This window comes from Miscanthus floridulus, chromosome 12 (genome assembly GCF_019320115.1).
Source record: "Miscanthus floridulus cultivar M001 chromosome 12, ASM1932011v1, whole genome shotgun sequence".
Lineage (NCBI taxonomy): Eukaryota > Viridiplantae > Streptophyta > Magnoliopsida > Poales > Poaceae > Miscanthus > Miscanthus floridulus.
In genome coordinates, this window is record NC_089591.1 from 29,936,113 (window position 1) to 29,954,863 (window position 18,751).

At 47.1% G+C, this 18,751-nt stretch overlaps 1 protein-coding gene and 1 non-coding gene across 2 annotated transcripts; one reads left to right on the top strand and one right to left on the bottom strand.

Moving 5' to 3' along the window:
- The first annotated feature begins 11,484 nt into the window (after nt 1-11,484).
- LOC136495660 (uncharacterized) lies at nt 11,485-13,009 on the top strand. The gene is made up of 3 exons (XM_066491534.1): nt 11,485-11,815; nt 12,074-12,174; nt 12,314-13,009. Exons 1-3 carry the CDS (start codon nt 11,485-11,487, stop codon nt 13,007-13,009), a joined length of 1,128 nt encoding a protein of 375 aa, XP_066347631.1.
- On the bottom strand, nt 11,629-11,735 carry LOC136498726 (small nucleolar RNA R71). Its single transcript, XR_010769733.1, has one exon. It is a non-coding gene; the product is annotated as a small nucleolar RNA R71 (small nucleolar RNA).
- Nucleotides 13,010-18,751: the final 5,742 nt, after the last annotated feature.

Consider the following 18,751-nt stretch of genomic DNA (forward strand, 5'->3'; position numbering starts at 1 on the left):
TACGAAGACTCCACGCTAGTCATCAACCAGCTCAACAAAGACTGGTCCTGCTCCAGTAAGAAGATGGATGCATATTGCGCCAAAATCAGGAAGCTTGAAGGGAAATTCTACGGTATCGAGTACCACCATGTGGTACACGATCAAAATCAGCTCGCCGATCACCTATCCAAGTTAGGCTCCTCTCACGTCGTGATTCTGTTGGGGTCTTTGTTCAAGATCTTCTGGTGCCATCCATTAAGGAAGATAAGGAAATTCAGGAAGTTCCCCCCACCGAGCAGCTGGAACTTACGGTACCTTCGTCGGCTTGGAGGGAATAGTTCACCAAGTACCTCTCCAGCATCGAAGTACCAGCTGATAAGACTGAAACCGAATGCCTAATCTATCAAAGCAAGCATTACATGCTGGTGGTCAACAACTTGATGAGGAAAAGTGCCAAGGAAGGGATACTGCAAACAATGCATCACCTAAGAAGATGGAGTGAAGCTACTTCTTGAAATTCACTCTGGTTCCTACGGTAACCACGCGACCTCGAGAACACTGGTCGATAAAGCTTTCCGAGCTAGTTTTTACTGGCCCATGGCCATCTCCGATGCAGAAGACCTCGTCCGATGTTTTGAAAGATGCCAATTTTTCGCCAAGCAAATACACATGCCGGCACAAGAATTGCAGACTATCCCAATTTCCTGGCCCTTCGCATGCTGGGGACTGGATATGATTGGGCCTTTCAAGCCAGCGCTAGATGGCTTCCGGTACGTATACATCACCACTAACAAGTTCTCCAAGTGGATCGAGTATAAACCGCTCATCTCGACTACTGCAAAGAAAGTAGTTGAGCTCTTTGAAGATATCATCCTTAGATTTGGTCTTCCGAACAACATCATCACCGACCATGGAACTACATTTACTGGTCATCACTTTTGGGATTAATGCGAAGACCGGTGCATCTCCATCAAATATGTCTCCGTTGCCCATCCTAGAGCCAATGGCCAGGTTGAACGGGCGAACGGCATAATCCTTGATGCCCTCAAAAAGAGGCTATATCAGAAAGAAGAAAAGCATCCGGGCAGATGGCTCAAGGAGCTACCAGCTGTAGTCTGGGGACTGCGCACTCAAGCTAGTCACAGCATCGATGTGTCTCCATATTTCTTGGTCTATGGCTCAGAAGCCATACTACCAGCGGATATTGCCTTCCGAGCACCTAGAGTGGAAAATTATGATAAAGACCAAGCCACAGCTGTTCGAACAGAGGACGTCGATAGGGTCGAGGAAAAACACCTAATCACTTGCGTCCGCATAGCCAAGTATCTAGAAGGCTTGCGGAGGTACTACAACCGCAACATCAAAGGTCATTCATTTGCTATCGGCGACCTTGTTCTCCGTAGAAAATAAAAACCGAAGGGATGCATAAGCTCTCCTCCCCATGGGAAGGGCCTTACATCGTCAAAGAGGTTACCCAACCAGGGTCTTAGCGCCTATATGACTTAGACGGAATCGATGTCCCCAACTCATGGCACATTGAGCACCTTATATGTTTCTATCCTTAAAACGCTCTAGATATGTACTCTCCACTTTATGATGAATGAAGTTTTGGTCTCCATAATTTGTCTCCATTTTTTCTCCATTACGGTTTAATCTCCACTTACGGTTGCCGTGCTCTAAGCTACTCCATAACGAACTCCAATACATAATCACCAACATATTTTGTCGAACACGTTTCTCCAAATCGCTGAACACGGTTCTCCAAATCGCCGAACACGTTTCTCCAAATCACCGAACAAATTCTTCAAATCGCTGAACAAGTTCTCCAAATCACCGAACAAGTTCTCCAAATCACCGAACAAGTTCTCCAAATCACTGAACACATTTCTCCAAATCGCTGAACAAGTTCTCCAAATCGCCGAACATGTTTCTCCAAATCGCCGAACACGGTTCTCCAAATCACCGAACACGTTTCTCCAAATCGCTGAACATGGTTCTCCAAATCGCTGAACACGTTTCTCCGAATCGCCGAACACATTTCTCCAAATCGCCATCGTATTTCGCCAAATAGGTTTCTCCAAATCATCGAGCACTTTTCTCCAAATCTCCAACATATTTCGCCGATTAGCAAGCAGTATATGTTCTGTTCTATTCTCTATGGAATCGACCCAGTCTCCGATCTCTCCCTACATGGGCTACGGGCTCCATGCTCTGCGTTATGGGTGGTCAGCTACGGTTCCTTGGTCACGCCTATTTCTCCTACACGTGCACGGGCTCCGCGCTCGACGTTATGGACTATGGGCTAGCCAAGGCCGAGAGTTCAATAAAGAACTAAGTGCTCGGATGCCACTTATACTATGTTTATCTCCAAGTTATTTCGCCAACCGCCGAGCAGCACACATTCTGCTCTACGCTCTATGGAGAAGACTCAGTCTCTGGTCTCTCCCTACACATGCTACGGGCTCCGCGCTCTGCATTATGGGTGGTTGGCTATAGTTCCTTGGTGATGCCTATTCCTCCTATACGTTCATTGGCTCCACGCTCGACGTTATGGACTATGGGATAGCTAAGGCCAAAGAGTTCAGTAACGAACTAACTGCTCGGATGCTACTTATACTATGTATAATTGCATTAGGGTTATTACTACAACGATTTTCACCACAAATACAAGCAAGTTGCATAAACATGCACTTTATAACATTTATACAAATACATAAATGTTTTATGTGCTCTCATGTGCTGTAACTACCTTCTCTAGATGTTACAGACAATATTATCCGAGCAGATCACCGAGCTCCGCCATCGCCGTTTGTCTCGCCGAACAGGTCTATGTCACCAGCCAACTTCTTCACCGTGTCCTCCACCTCATCCTCCAGCTGCTGGGTCTCCGCCTCACCCATCCCTTTGGCAAATCTAGCTCCTATTGCCTAAAGGTCAATGGATTGATAGTGTGACCAAACCACCGCAAGGGCATGCGTAATGGCGGTAACAACAGCGTCGCGGTTGAAGCTCTTAAAGCTCTCCCATGCCGCTCTACACCTTTGGATGATAGTGTCTAAGCGCAGTGGCCTATCGTCGGGCTAAGGAGCCACCTCTAGGTCAACATAGTCGAGCACCGGTTTAACTCTGACGACTACGGTGTCGAACTTCTCCCATTAGGTCCTAGCCTCCTACACCAGCACATCAAACTGTGCCTTGAACCTCCGACGGTAGTCTGCAAGCATTACAAGATTCTATTAAGCAAGGAAACTACTTCAATAGTAACTCCGACCAGGAAGTACTCACCTTTTAGCTCCCCGGCCAGTTTGTCTGCTCACCTGGACTCCTTCGTCTTCTCCTCTTTGAGTTGCTCGATGTCCTAGCATAGCTGGCCGAGCTCCACATCTTGCTCTACAAGCACAACGGTTGTTAGTAATAATGATACTTTCACAACGACAAGCAATTTTGTCGATCGGACATACCTTTCTTCTGCTCGAAGACTTTCCATAGCTGCTCCAACTAATCGGAGGCACCCCTCAGTTGCTCGAAGACAGTGGCCAGCTGCTCGGACGTAGCCGCTAGCTGCTCTGATAGGGTGCCCTTCTGGTATTCTAGGTCTCGCATGTTGGACTCCGCAAGGTCTTGCTCGCACTGGGCCCTCTAGATATTTCTCTCCATGAGGTTCATCGCTGCTTTGAGTTTTTCGTTCTCCTCGGTGAGGGGCTCCATCCTCTTTATCAACTGGTGCCGCTGCTCGACAATCCAAGTTATCCCCTACAAATGCACAATGATAACGATGAACTCTGATCTCCAACATCAAAGACAAGCTCTCCAGATGCAGTACTGACCTCGATTTGTTTCATCACTCCGGCAAGGGTGGACTTTAGTCTCCTCATCTCCCTGGTGGTGTCCTCCTTCTCGACAACCACCACTTCGTCGCCGCACTTGTGGAGGTTTCAGATAGATTAGGGTCGAGGTTCAGCACGCTCGATCTCTTCCACCTCGTCCTCCTCCGCTGTAGCTGGAGGCACCACCTAGGGGCTCAGTCGCTGGATAGTGTGTCTGACCATGCCCTTTGATGCCTTATGTAGCGCCGTCTGCTCCACCAGCACTGCAGGCCCCTCTGCTCTAAATGCCGGCGCGGCATCGGCAGCTCTAGCCTTTGCCCCTGAAGATCCAGTGGTTTCCGTCGTCACCTCCGACACCATCGCCGACCCATCAACCATCGAAGCCAACCTCTCGCCACCGCCAAGCCCATCAGCAGCTGTGGTTGACTCCTCCATAGGCCACCGAGCAACTAGGGACTTCGGCATGGGGTCTACCAGCACCTTTTCTGCTCTAGGACTAGCCTTCGGTTGCTCGACAGTCCAGATTGGCGGGGCCAGTTCCTCCACATGCTTTGCACTACATCAGATCATCTCATCAGTTGCCAAAAAGCTAAGAAACGGCAGCAAAGTAACTCTAAGGCAAGGATACTTATGGTTTGGTCTGCTAGTATAATTTCTTGAACCGGTGACGCCTACCCGAGCACCCAAGCGCAGTCGTGGGGTCAACTTCCATCCTCTAGGGTGGAGGTCCTGCCTCGTCCACCATCGGCCTCTATTCTACCTACCGCTCTAGGACTTCCTCCGCCTACTGCTTAGGGACTCCTATCGCCTACTGTGTGGAGGCCCCCATCGTCTGCTACATGGGGACTCTCCTCGCCCATTGCTCGGGGACTTCTTCGCTTCTCTTCTATTGTTCCTCTACGCGCGTGTTGCGTGGAGGTGCTTCAGTGCTCGGTGGAGCAGCCACCAGAATTTCATCATCATCTGACTACTCAAACACTATGGTCCTTCATGTTCGAGTGGTCTGGTCGCCACCAAGCGAGATGCGCTTTGGTTTGAGGGGAGCGGTGACCGCCGTCTCTCTTCTTTTGGGCTGGCTCATCTGTCGCTGCCCTCTTACCCTAGATTTTCTCTAACACCAAGGATGGACTCTCTGATGAAATGCCAATGGCTTCCTCTTTAGGCTGCGGCGGTGGCCGAGAATCTACTCCCTTCGGCCAATCGCTCCTCGACACACTCAAGAAGTATACTGCTCTTTCCTACGAATGGATCTTTGCATGAGTAAATCAGTCAACTGCTCGACAATGACAAAAGATACAAAAGCATTAGGAATACACAACTGAGATATTTACCTGAGAAGGCAGATTCTTGTAGTGAAAAGGCTTCGTTTGCCCTAGCAAGTTGAATGAGGCAAGTGGAGAGAACAGCTCTACGGCCCGCTCCTTCACAACATCCCTTGACAGCATCTCCGACCTCTCCTAGGTACCATCGGTCTCCCCCTTGAACTCAAAGGCAGGGTGGGCCCTCTCCTTATAGGGCTAGATACGACGCACTATAAAGCTTGCCACCACTAATCCACCGTTGGTCTTCATGCCCTTTATTAAGCCAAGGAGCTCCCTCACTTGCTCCATATCAGCGCTGCTTGGCATCTCCGACCAGCTCCTCTAGCTCTCCAGTATGTGGTCGATGTTGCAGCGGACTGTAGGATGGCTCTGCTTCATGTAGAACCACATGGTGTTCCACCCCTTCAGCGATGTGCCTAGTGGAATAGTTAGGTATTCCCCTGCCATTCCATCGTGTAGCTGAAGATACACTCTGCCGACCACCTTGGAACCACCACCGCCTCTCTTCTTCAGCAAGAACAGGTGACGGAAGAGATTGAAGTGTGGAAGGATTATGAGATACGCCTCATAGAAATAGATGAAGATAGATATGTGCAATATGGTATTTGGGTGGAGGTTGCACAGACTAACCGCCTAGAGCTCCAACAGATCCCTCATGAATGGATGAATAGGAAATCTCAACCCATGCCAAAAATAGTCCTCAAATACACCTACTTCGTTGGTATGAGGCATGGGGAAGGGCTCACCAAGGTCTAGTCGCCATCCGATGGTGACGTGATTAGGCAGAATGCTCGCCTCCACCAATCTGTTGAGCTCCGCCTCTCCTGTCCATGACTGCACCCACTCTTAGTCATGCCAGATTTTGGCACTCGCCTTCTAGGGGCTCATCTTTTTCGGTTTCACACCTCCCTTCTTCGACGCCATCCCTCAGATTTGGCTAGGGTTTGGTGGCAGAAGCAGGAGTAGATGTGAATCTAGAAATGCGATAGTGGAGGAGGAAGATGAAATGGCAAAAGGGCAAAGGTATGAGCGTGGGGTGTGGCGGCGCAGTTATAAAGCATTCCCCCACCTTTTCGCATTTGAGGGTTTTTGGGAAACCGTTCCCATGATTTGCGTTTCTCTGAATTCCCCGTAACTAAAGGTCGGCCATTACCTAGGCCTTCGCGCAGCCCTGGCCTATATTGCTGATTTATCTCCACCATTTGTTATGGCTCACTGAATATTCGCCAATAACTCCGCCAACCGTTATGACTCAGTAATTACTACTATACAACCATTACTCTGGTGTTTTGTCCGTGATTCTGTTTTCTTCAAGTTGACTACTGTTTCTGACCCTGACATCACATGACCATGTCACATACTATCAGGCTCCAGGACTAAGTGGGCACACTTCACCTTACGATGAATGTGCTTTTTGGGGCTACCTCCGGGGACTGGTTGCCTACTCAGCTGGTCTTCTACTTTTCTTCTATTTTAGACCCTAGCACCACATGACTATGTCATCTACTATCAGGCTCGAGGATAAAGTGGGCACACTTCACCTCGCTGTGAATGTGTTTGCTTTATTCTAGAAGACTCCGCACCTCTTGAAGCTAAAGAAGACTATCTCCTTTTCTCATGGTCAGACTCTAAGTGGGCACACTTGGTCCACTACGAAGAAATTTTCAATTCTGAACTTGAGCTCCTTACACTCTTATGGCAAGCCATACTTGGGTTATACTGCTCGGCTACGGTTCACGCTGCTCGGCGACTGTTCACGCCGCTCGACGATAGTTCACGCCGCTCGGCGATAGTTTACGCTGCTCGGCAATGGTTCATGCTACTCGGCAACTGCTCACAACTGCTTGGCAACTCATTATGGTGGTTGGACCATGAGTTTGACTGCTTGGCTTCATTCGCACCTGCTTAGACAAGCTCAAGACGGCGTTACACAATGGGTACAAGGCGCTCAGGGACTAGCTATGGGGGTACGACCCTAGATACCCATGGTAGACCATATAGGCTATGCCCCCAGGGGTGGCCCAGCCCACAAGATGAGGCCTTGCAGGGCACAATTCTGCTCGGCGCCTTCCGCAAGACACCAGGAAGATATCCTAAAGATACTATGAGATCTGTTAGGATACGTATGATCCCAAGATTCTTGTAATCTATTATTACTTTCTGCAAGACACCGGAACTTGTAACCCTGCCCCTTGGACTATATAAGGTGGGCAGGGACCCCCTCCAAACTCACGTAATATCATACGATAGCTAATACAAACCAACAGACCACAGGAGTAGGGTATTACGTCATACTGATGGTCTGAACCTGTCTAACTCGTGTGTCTCTGTTGCCTTCTTATTCTTGATCACACGCTTCTCTGTTGATCAATCTACCTTCGTGGGATACCCCTCAGAGGACTGCCGACGATATTCTATCAACAAGGCATGTATCCTCAACTCCAACAATGGACTATTCCTATTGTGGTGGCTATTTTAGAATTTGTATAGCAAAAGTAAGTTCCAACAGATAGGCTATCTGACTTCGTGAAATATGAATGTGGCTATCCCTTGATTTTTGGTGGCCATATAAAGCCAACCACGAGTGCTACTTTGTAAAATAGCAAGACTATTGTTGACCTCTTCTTTTCTGAGAAGTTTTCTAGTTTACAAAATGACTAAATAATGGGTTGGCTACTAATTTTAGCCAAGCTGTTAGAGTTGATCTTATCCCATGTTTGGCTTTATTTTGGTTTAAGTTTGGGTTTTATGGGACCCACATGGTTATAGAAAAATGGTGGCCTTATCTTCTCATTGTTTCTTTAGTTGTCTTTCGTGTGCGTGTTCATCTAGCGCTACAACTAAGAATTTCAGACATGTAGGTGTAGTGAGAGGCGACCGACGCATGGCAGCGTGTGATGGGAGGTTTTGTTCCCCATGGTGAGCAACATCTCCAGCCTACGGGACCACTCAATCGATGGAGCGAGCTGCATTTGCCTCCCATTTCCCCATCCAACCGAGCCAGTGTACATCGTCCCCATCCAACTGAGCCAACTGCAGCTCCTACCTCTAGCCTGGGTTCAACCGCTGGCCATGGCGACACCACTATGGACATTGCCACCACCAGAGCCGCTGCCACAACAAGGTAGGCCGACAGCCCAATAGGCAACAGCAGCTACACGCGACGAAGGAGCTCTAGGCTAGAAAGCCTATGCAACGCTAGTCCATGATGATCCACAGAGGCTATGAGGATGACATACTCTTGCATTTGTTCCTAGGCTTCGGGAATCGACTCATCAGCTCGCTATTGAAAGCTAAAGATTTTGTTGCGAAGAGCATTGGTCTTACCCATTAGGAAGAACTTAACTAGGAAAGCGTTAGAACACTTGTCCTAGGTATCTACAACATTGTAGTTAGAGTAGAACCATTGTTTCGCTTTTCCCAACAGAGAGAAAGGGAAAAGACGAAGATGTATGGCCTCTTGGGTCACTCCGTTAATGGTAAAGGTACTACAAATCTCCAAAAAGTATTGGAGATGCGCATTAGCATCCTCATGGGCTTTGCCACAGAAAGGACTAGCTTGCACCATCATGATCAATGTGGGCTTAAGCTCGAAGTGAGTGTTCGCATTGATGACGTTGGGACCTATGGCTACATTAGCAGCTGAAGGGGTAAAAAACTCATGGATGGTCTTGTTGGCCATAACCGTGCTAGGAAGAGGAAAGGTAAATGAAAAAAAATAGGAAGGGAAAAGAAGGTTGCTAGAACAAAGGCTAAGAACCTAGCTAGCAGAACCTAACGACATATTAGTAACATGCACCAGTTGCATTTCCTAGTAACGGCACTAGAAAATGCTTGTTAACAGTTTGTATGTGTGTATATAGGAAAGGGGATTACATAAGCGCACAGAACTATCATGTAGCACTTCGCTTGGTGAGAACCAAGTGTCGAATTTATATTTTCCCAAGGAAAGGCAGATGGGTGTGTTTTGGGGATTGTGGTTAGGTAAGCTAGGTAGATGTGTTTAGCAACATGAGGTTGATGGAGGTAGTATGGATGATGGACGAAAAAAGTAAAAGGGTATGTCACAACAAGCAGCGGTAGCTAGAAGTGTAGTATAGTTGAGTGGAAGAGATAGAGCAAGTAATCTTAAGCAACAAAGGTGAATTAATGATAGTAAGAACGTGCTTAGTATGAGGGGCGTACCTGCCCTGAATTCCATCAGGCACAAAGCACAACGAGCCCTATGTTTTAAAAACTAGACCCAATGTTGGCGGTCCTTAATGATCAATTTGACCGCCAATTAAGACATAAAAGAGGAGAAATTAGCAATCTTAAGCACATATGCATTTATTATTGACCAAGTTCCATATGTATTTGGAGATTTTTTTGCAGGACATAAACATAAATACATGAGAAAATATACCAAAAGGGTGCTTCTGACAAAGCGTAATGCTAAATCATGCAAATAAAATAAAGAAGGCCCATCCACGCAAACCATTAGGGCGAAAAACCACCCAAGGAGCAGCCTAGGTCCACTCAACGATCCACCATGCAAAGGCGGCGGTGAACAAAATTGGTCAGGGTGTGGCCGCACCTTGGGTGTAGGCGCACCCCACCTAGCACCTCTCAGCCACAACTTCATATGGAGGTGTTCGAATGGAATGCAGAGGCAGTGGAGACCGGGGTTCCCACCAAATATCTCCTTCTTACCACCTTAGAGCCTTGTATAAATAGGGGGGTAGAGCTCCCATCTCAACACACACACACACACACACCTCTTGAGCAACTCCTCATTCCTACCTTTGCACTTTACTTTTTTAGTAGTTGTTTAGAGCAAGGCAAAGCTACCTTAGAGGGCTTGGCTCCTTGGAAGAAGAGATTCTTAGGTATGAATAGAAATATGAGTTCTTCCAAAGTCTTGCCTTCATCTTATAATTATAGTCATACTCATGAACTAGAGTATAGTCCTTATGTTATGATCTTGACATATGAACTAGTCTATAGTTTATATGTTATGAGATTAACATACATGACTTTATGCTTAACCATTCATATAACTTATATAATTGGAATTAGATCTAAGTTGAGGTGGCGGTTCATCGTGCCTTTGGGTGTGACCATGTCTTTTACTTGTCGATCCATAGGGTCAAAGTCCCTGGGGGATTTGGGTAGTTGCTGTGTACGCAAGCATGGTGCTTAGGTATGGAAAGACAAGTGAATACATTTCCCTCTCCATGGTTGAGGTGGTAGGCAGCAGGTGGTGACAGCCCTGTTCGTCCCCTATAATCCCCCATGTTCGTTTGGGGTGTAGGTGTCTAAAATGCTACATAAGGTTGCTAGCAGACCAATACTCGGTAGTCTCTCGACCTGTTTCACACTTAGCACTAAAACTAATTATGTAATTTATATGATTATCAACTAATCTTTGTATGACCATACTAGAACATGCCTGCTCTACTTAGGATTATTCTTTTATTTTTTATTTTCTCTTTTATCCTTTGAGGAATGCCCAAGTGTGTGTCCACTATCTAGAGATTATCGTTCTTACCCCTGTTATAGACATTGGTGTACTTGCAAGTATATTATTTAAGTTCATATCCATACTAGACTCTTAATCAATTAATGCCTTCCTTTGAGAAAAATATAAATAATGATACACTGAATACTTTTAGATGAAATGCTACAATGATAACTCTGTGTGCTTGCGGATAAATATCTCAAATTGTTAAGGAACTATCAAGGCCTTACCCAGTGGCATTACTAATTGTTAGTGATGTTGCTAAGTATTGCCAACAAGATATTTCTAGTGCCATTGCTAAGGATGGATTCTATCTCCGTACTTAGTGATTGCGTTAAAAAATGCCAACAAGCATTTCTAGCGCCGTTGCTGGGGGGCATATTGATTAAAGAATCTAGTAGGACATGTTCATGATAATATGCATGTACGGTAGCCATTGTTTATGTAGGCTAACTTTGCTTGTGTTTCCCCTGTTGTGGATGAAAACAGGATAGTGTATGACGCTTTTGACCTATCGAACAATTACACCGAAAATCCAGAGGCACTCCTAAGGAAGAACTGGTTTCATACCACTTCTTCTTCTACCACTCCACCAACAGTCAAACCAGTCACCCCCGCACCACCCGTTGTTTCCATCATGGCCAAGACACTCCGCAACTACTCTGTCCCTGCTGTTGCCAACGTGCCCATTGGACCCGCTGTCAACACTGGCATGAGAAACTTTGAGCTCTGCACTGGCCTCATCACAATGGTGTAGGCAAACCAATTTAGTGGTTTGTCTAGTGAGGACACGAATGCGCATCTCCAACACTTCCTTGAGCTGTGCGACACTATCGTCATCAAGGACATCGCACCCATGAGCATCAGGCTCTACTTGTTTCCCTTCTCCCTTTTGGCGAGGGCAAAATGGTGGTTCTACAAGGACTGGGAAGCTGTCAACACGTGGGATAAATGTTCCATGGCGTTCCTCGCTAAGTTCTTCTCCATGGGCAAAACCAATGCCTTAAGGGGACAAATTTTGAACTTCCAGCAAAATGCCATGGAATCCATTTTCGAGGCATGGGAGAGGCTACAGGACTACATCCAAGCATGCTCGTACCATAGGATTGAAAATTGGTTAGTTCTCCAAAATTTCTATGATGGGTTAACACTCATGTCTAGGGGGCACATCAACGCTGCTGCTGGAGGCACTTTTCTTTCCCTCACCATTGATGGAGCCATGGCTCTCATCAATAAAATGGTGACAAATCAAAGCTAGAGGAAGAAAGAAAAACATAAAAGGGTATGCATACCGTGAAGGAGACGGACATGCTTGCCGCAAAAATAGACCTTCTGATGAAAAGACTAGAGGAACGGGCCTAAGAAAAAGAAGCTATGAAGGGCACCATCCAGGCCATCGACTCACACATGACATGTGATGTCTATGGCAATGTTGGCCATTCAAGGAATGACTGCCCCGAAACCCATGAAGAAGCTACCTACATCAACAACGGGGTCCGCCAACAACAAGGTAATAATGGGTGGAACAATCAGTCCCGTCCGCAAGGTAATTCGAACTTTAATTCCAATTATAATTCAAATCAGCCTTCCTTTAAAGTCTTGGTTTAGGCCAAGCAAAAATAAATGAAAGTTTGACTAAGAAACTTATGACCAATGATAAAATTATTGAAAATATAAATTCTCAGATTGAAGGTTTAACTTCTGCTGTTAAAAATCAATCAAGTTTTAATAAAATGGTAGAAACACAACTAGCTAAAATCGTAGCTACCATACCTGTTAGTAATGATGGAAAAATTCTGGCTCAACCTAAAAATTTTCTTGAAAAAGTAAATGTGGTGGTCACGAGGGGTGGTAAGTACACTCGTGGTCCACCAAATCCTAACCGTTCTATAGGAAAATTGAAAGTCCGTCAGAAGGAAGAACCTTCAACACAAAGAAAAGAACAAGACAAGGAGACGGCACCAAAAGACTTCGTTGACACCAACAACCTGCCGTTTCCCACAAGGAACCACAAGCAGGCCGTGGACGAGCAATTCGCTTGTTTTGTTGAGATGATCGAGAAGATACATGCAAGTGTTCCATTGATAGACGTCTTGCATGTACCTTCCAAGGCCAAGTACATCAAGGACATCATCAACAACAAGCGACCACTACCGTCCACGGAGGTTGTCAAGTTGATGGAAGAGTGTAGTGCTGCTATACTCGACCATTTTCCTAAGAAGAAGAAGGATCCTGGGTACCCCACAATCACATGCTCCATCAGGATCCCGCATTTCGACCATGCCTTGTGCGACCTTAGGGCTAGCATAAGCATTATGCCCAAGGCTATCTTCAACAAGCTGAACCTCACGCACCTCGAGCCAACACCGATGATGCTCTAGCTGGCTGACTCAATGGTCCGCTACCCGACGGGCATAGCCGAAGATAATCCAGTGAAAATCTAGGGTTACTTTGTCCCTATCGACTTTGTGGTGCTCGACATGTGTCGATGAAATATGGTCGACAGTCTACCTAGGGGTATGCCCAAGGTAGTAGATTATCGGCAGACAGATGCGCAAGCAACAAACAAGATGGTAACGCAAGACAGACATAAGGTTTTATCCAGGTTCGGCTGCCGTAAAGGCATAATACCTACGTCCCGTGTCTGATTGTATTGCTGTATGTCAATGAGAGATGTTTTTAGAGGGGTCCCCTACCCGCCTTATATAGTCCGGGGGGTAGGGTTACAGATCTGGAAACTAATCCTAGCCAGTTATAATTGCCATAGGTGGCCAAATAAGGATTCCTATTCTAACCGACCAGGATCTTGCTTGATCTCCAAATCTGCTTTGACTCCTTGTGCGGGACTCCGAACAGGATGGCCAGGCCATGCGTCGTCTTCTAGTGGACCGGACCCCCTGATCTGGGCTAGCCCAAGCCTAGCCGTAAGGGTATATGGGTTAATACCCCCACAGCTAGTCCCCGAGCACAATGTATTATGCTACGACACGCCGTTTGATCTCCTTCGACTAATGCGATCTGTCTTCATGTCATCTTCAACTGATTGAAACGTTGACCAATCAAATGCGCTAGCATTCTGATCAGAACAGAAAGCAGTAGACCACGATTATAGCCGAAGATTCTGGTTGTCCGAAGAATACATGGTGCTCTTAAAGAAAAAAGAAAAAGATTTCTTTCCTTATCAAGTGTGCCCACTTGTATTTCTGATAAGAAATGTAAGTGACCCTTGGACAATAGTAATCCTGGCAATCAATCAAAGCATAGGGGTCGATAAAATAAACACATTCATCGCAAGGTGAAGTGTGTCCACTTAGTCCCCAAGCCTAGTAGTAGGTGATGTAGGCATGTGGTGCTAGGGTCTAAAAAGAATTTCCACTGAAGTTAAGAATCCAGTCGTCGTTCAATCAATACGAGATGCATCGGTAGGTGCATCGTACAGATGTAGTCCCCGAGCTTGCTGGAAGGCGAAGTATAAGCCTTGTAGCAAGGTCCAAATAAATGCCTCTCGACTATATGTGAGTACACATCACATGTAGCCAAGGAGAGCAGTCACCGAGCATTGTTCAGAACAGTCCCTGAGCATGGTAGTGGTCTGGACAGTCCTCGAGCACGATCGTTGGTCTAGGCAGCCCCCGAGCATGATAGTGGTCTGGGCAGTCCCTGAGCACGATAGTGATCTAGGCAGTCCCCGACCACAACAGTGGTCTGGACCATCCCTGAGCATGAGACATGCAGCGAAGAAACAAATGCCACTTGTACTATTATTTGGTGTATTTATTTATCTTCTTACTCTGTCAAGTCCAATCTGACATGTCTGGTCAAAAAAGTAGACGGGTATAGTACGTCATACTACTGTCTTGTCCTTTCAAGCAAACAATCGCTTGGCACCTGTATGGAGGTGCGTCAATGTGGGCCCTCTCACACTGGCAATGAAGAGGCGCATACACTAATAACGAAGAGGCGCATATATTGGCATAGATCTCGAGGTTGTGAAAACAACCGTCTATGGTGCATGCGCACATCTCCCAAGAATCTCAGGCAGATGAAACTGCAGAACTCTTGGTTATTTATAATATAGAACTGGTAAGTTACTTTTTACCGATCCCCATTACCATTCACCACTGCAGCCTTCTTCTTCTTCTTGCCAACCCTAATACCTCCAAAATCATCACTAATCCCTCCACCGTATCCACCTTCATCAGCCAAGGCAGACTCATGGCGAAGAGTGACGCCCAGAAGAAAGTCAGAGTCATGGCGAAGGAGTGGTGGAAGTCAAGAAGCAACGAGCAGACCATCGAAGACCTCATCATCATGGGAGTACTCCACAACAAGGAGCTCGTAGGATGGTGCACGCCAGCGGGCGAGGGGTACCCCGATCCACAACCAGGTGAGATTGTGGTTTTCAAAGATTTCTTCAAGTGGGGTTTTGGAGTTCCAGTGCACCCTTTCCTTCAGGGGCTCTGTCTGTATTACGAGGTTGGGATTTGCAATCTGCATCCCAACTCGATTCTTCTTGTCTCCACCTTCATTCATCTTTGTGAAGCATATGGTGGCTTCTAGCCCCATTTTGACTTCTTTCGCCATCTTTTCTATCTGCGAAAGAAAGGAAGCGGCGGCTCGAAGATAGCCGGAGGTGTGTACCTCAATCTTCGTGATGGGATGAAGGCCCAGTACCTGCACTGCCCTTGGAACATGTCGCTTGATGATTGATACAAGAAGTGGTTCTACATCCGCGAAGAGCCGAACACGATCACGCTGTGCAATGTGGGGTTCATTTCGGAGAAGAAGACCAGCTGGTCGAAGAAGCCCGAGCACCTAGAATAGATCCTAGTACTACTTAGGATGATCTCATGGAGGAAACTGGATGGTTCGAGAGTGGTCAGGAACTTCATCAACCGAAGGATCTAGCCCTGCCAGAGGAGGGTACATCCCGGCTACAAGTACCAAGGTAGCGCAGACCCAACGAGGACCAAGAAAGAGGCGCTTGACAAGATCAAAGTCAAAGCCAGGATTGGAGAGCTATTCAACTTAGCTGATCCAAATTATGTCAGATTGAGCGACATCGAGCATGCTTTCAAGCTCGCTTGACCTCCCCCAAAGGTAAATCATTCTACCTTGTACCCATAGTTTTATGTTGTAATAGAAACTTACTATGTTATCTCCTCTGTGTTTCCTAGATTAATGGTCATGATAGAGCAACAGTGTTTGTATCGCCACCCCCTAGTGTAGATTGGCCATAAGTTGGTGGCCCAACTGCCCAGACTAGAACCAGGACCGAAGACGTCGACTAGGCGGTGCTCGGAGTTGGAGAGGAGGCAGCGGCCAAGGCTGCTGGTAAGCGACCGGTGGCCAGCAAGCATCGGTAGGCGATCTTCACTCTGTCGGATGATGACACAGAGGAGGGAGAGAACGCAGACATCTTTTGACTCGTCCCTCGAAAGAGGAGGAGGCAACTAGAATCGATCGAGCAAGGCGGCTCCTCCGTGCTGGTGGGACCCACATCGTCGGCCACTATGGTACCAAGGACAAGCGGTGGAGGAGTTGAGCACCAAGCCCCAGCATTGGTGCTGGATGTAGAGGGAGACCAAGTGTCACCCGCACAGCACGCGGAGCAAGCACGGCCGAAGAGACGTGCCTTTGCCACATCATTCCGCGCTTCCAATATGTAAGTATTAGTAACTTTGATGTAAGCTTGCAATTTTCATTGATTATGGTTACCTTCTAAACCTTATCTCGGATATACCAGGTCGACGTCCACTGAAAATCTAGATCAACTAGCCAGGAGCAGCATGACTTTGTCAGTAATTGCAGAGAAGACTGCCCAGTGGCCGGCCATGGAGGAAAACATAGTAGAAGGTCCACCGGAGCCTCAGACCACAGGTGGTCAGACAATAGTCCCCGAGCAGGGGATCAAGGGGAGAGCCAAGCCAAACACAAATGCTTTGAGCACTAACCCTACCGAGGATGACACTTCAGCACCAAGGGTAATAGACCAGACCGAGGAGCAGCAGCCAGAGGTGATAGCGCAGAGCACGTTTGCCGATGCTACGGCCCGTGGGAAGGCCATAGTGGTCGCAGAAGCTGCAAGCTCCGGACCAGCACCACTACCCGAAGAAGAGGCCGAAGAGGATGAAGTAGAGGAGGTCCTGGGCCATCCACAGGACAAACAATAACATGTATATGTGTCGTGCTGGCGGAACGACCAATGGGTTGTTCATGAGGAAATCCTAGAGGTCGAAGAGACCATGAAAGTTGAATGAGCGGCAAAATGACTGGTGACAGAAGTCCAGGTATGCTTTACCTGACCACCTGATCTTGCTATCTAGTCAAACTATCTTACTTAGCTTTTTACATGCAGGACTTAATGAAGACCGCAAGGTACCGAAAGAAGTGCTTCGACTAGATTGAGGGGATCACAGCAAGCAATAAAGAACTAGTGGCCAAGGTGGAACGCTTGCGCCACCAACTTGAAGCCGCCAACCATGAGAGAACGGAGCAAGAGGCGCAAAACCAGAACCTAGTCGTCTAGCTCAGTAACAAAGAGCAGGAAAGAACAAGTAAGTTGTCACTTTATCACAATGAGTGCATGACACATGTTGTTGCATTGTTGGTAGTAACAGCTGAGTGCATGCTTAGAAGCTGAAGTAGTCTGTCTCCAAGAGGAGAATAGCTGTGTGGTCATAGAGTGTGATCGCCAAAAGGAGGACAATAAGAAACTGGTGCACGACCAGTCGCAACTCCGGGACCACTCAACCAAGATGAAGGAGGAACTAAAAAGTAAGTGTTCCAGACCACCTTGCTCACTTTTGTTGCCTGCCTTATCTTGTCGTGGCATGACGTTTTAATGTCTTGTGTGATTTGCAGTTTTAAAAATCAATGCCAAGAAGCATCTGGAAGCCATGATAAAAGAACATGACGGCTGGAAGGCACAGTGCCAAGAGATCACCAAGGATCAAAACGCATGGAAGAAACGATGCTAGGAAGTGGCAATGGGCGTTTTGCCGGTCCTCAACCTTATCGATCCAGCGCTTACAGAAGACGCGCCAGGGACGCCACAGCTCGGACTGGTAGATAGATGCCAAAAGGCATGGGGATGGTTCCAAGAGTTCATGAAGGAGGCGGGTGAGTATACAGGCGCACATGTACTAAGCATGGTGTGTACTCACTACCCCTTGATCGATCTCAAACGCCTAGAGGCTGGATACCCGAAGGAGATAGATCTAGACAAGGCTGAGGAGCTTTGGATGACCCAGCTGGACTTGTCGGCAAAAATAATCGGCGACATTAACCTATGTGGAGGCGGGACAGCACCTGTATAGGGCATGCCATCAATAAGTCAGCTAGAAACGCCATCAGTTTTGAGCCAACCAGCAAAGCCCGCGGTCTTGACCAGCCAGGCATCGGTGGGGCCATCTTCTTCAGCTTGACCAGTACAAGAGTCTCCAAGACTCGAGCAAGATGTCAAGAGTAGCGAGCAGCAGGTGCCACATGCCTCGACCAGCCAATAGGATAGGCTATAGCTATAGAAGAAGATGTAGTTGTGTTATTGTAAACTTGTACCTTTTCAGGCAAGCTTGTAATAATGTAACTGTATATCATCATAAGCTTGTTTGTTTTGTATAAAACACATTTAAGCTTGGAACTCGTGTTGGTGTAACTAAGTGAGAACATGTTAATGTTCTGTTTAGTTGTACCAGTTTAGTCGACACGTCATCCTAAAAGGTTTGTATGGCCCTAGTTTGCCATGTGGTCGGAGTGTGAGGTGCGTGACCTGTGCACACGTAGACACGGACAAGTCAAACCAGAGGGGACCTACCAATCACCTGTAGCATAGAGAGCAGATCCCATGCATGTGTTGGGAGGAACCGGAGACAGGGCCTGCTCCAAAAACCTAGGAAGGAATGGTGGTCGGTTTTGACTGGTTGAGTTAGAATAACCATAAACTTCAAAGTGACACATTAGAGTGGTCGGAGAAATCATAGTGGCTTTATTGAATTGAATCGAAAGTATAAGAGGAGTACATATCTTAGTAGTTAAGCATAGAAACGCCTAAGCTTGTCGATGTGCCATGAATTGGATACGTCCGTACCATCTAGGTGAGCTAACCTGTAAGACGTAGGTCG

Coding starts and splice junctions, on each gene's coding strand:
- LOC136495660 (XM_066491534.1), top strand. CDS start 11,485: ATGAGCATCAGGCTCTACTTGTTTCCCTTCTCCCTTTTGGCGAGGGCA. Junction 11,816..12,073: donor CATCAACGCTGCTGCTGGAG/GCACTTTTCTTT, acceptor TGGCCATTCAAG/GAATGACTGCCCCGAAACCC. Junction 12,175..12,313: donor CAATCAGTCCCGTCCGCAAG/GTAATTCGAACT, acceptor ATAAATTCTCAG/ATTGAAGGTTTAACTTCTGC.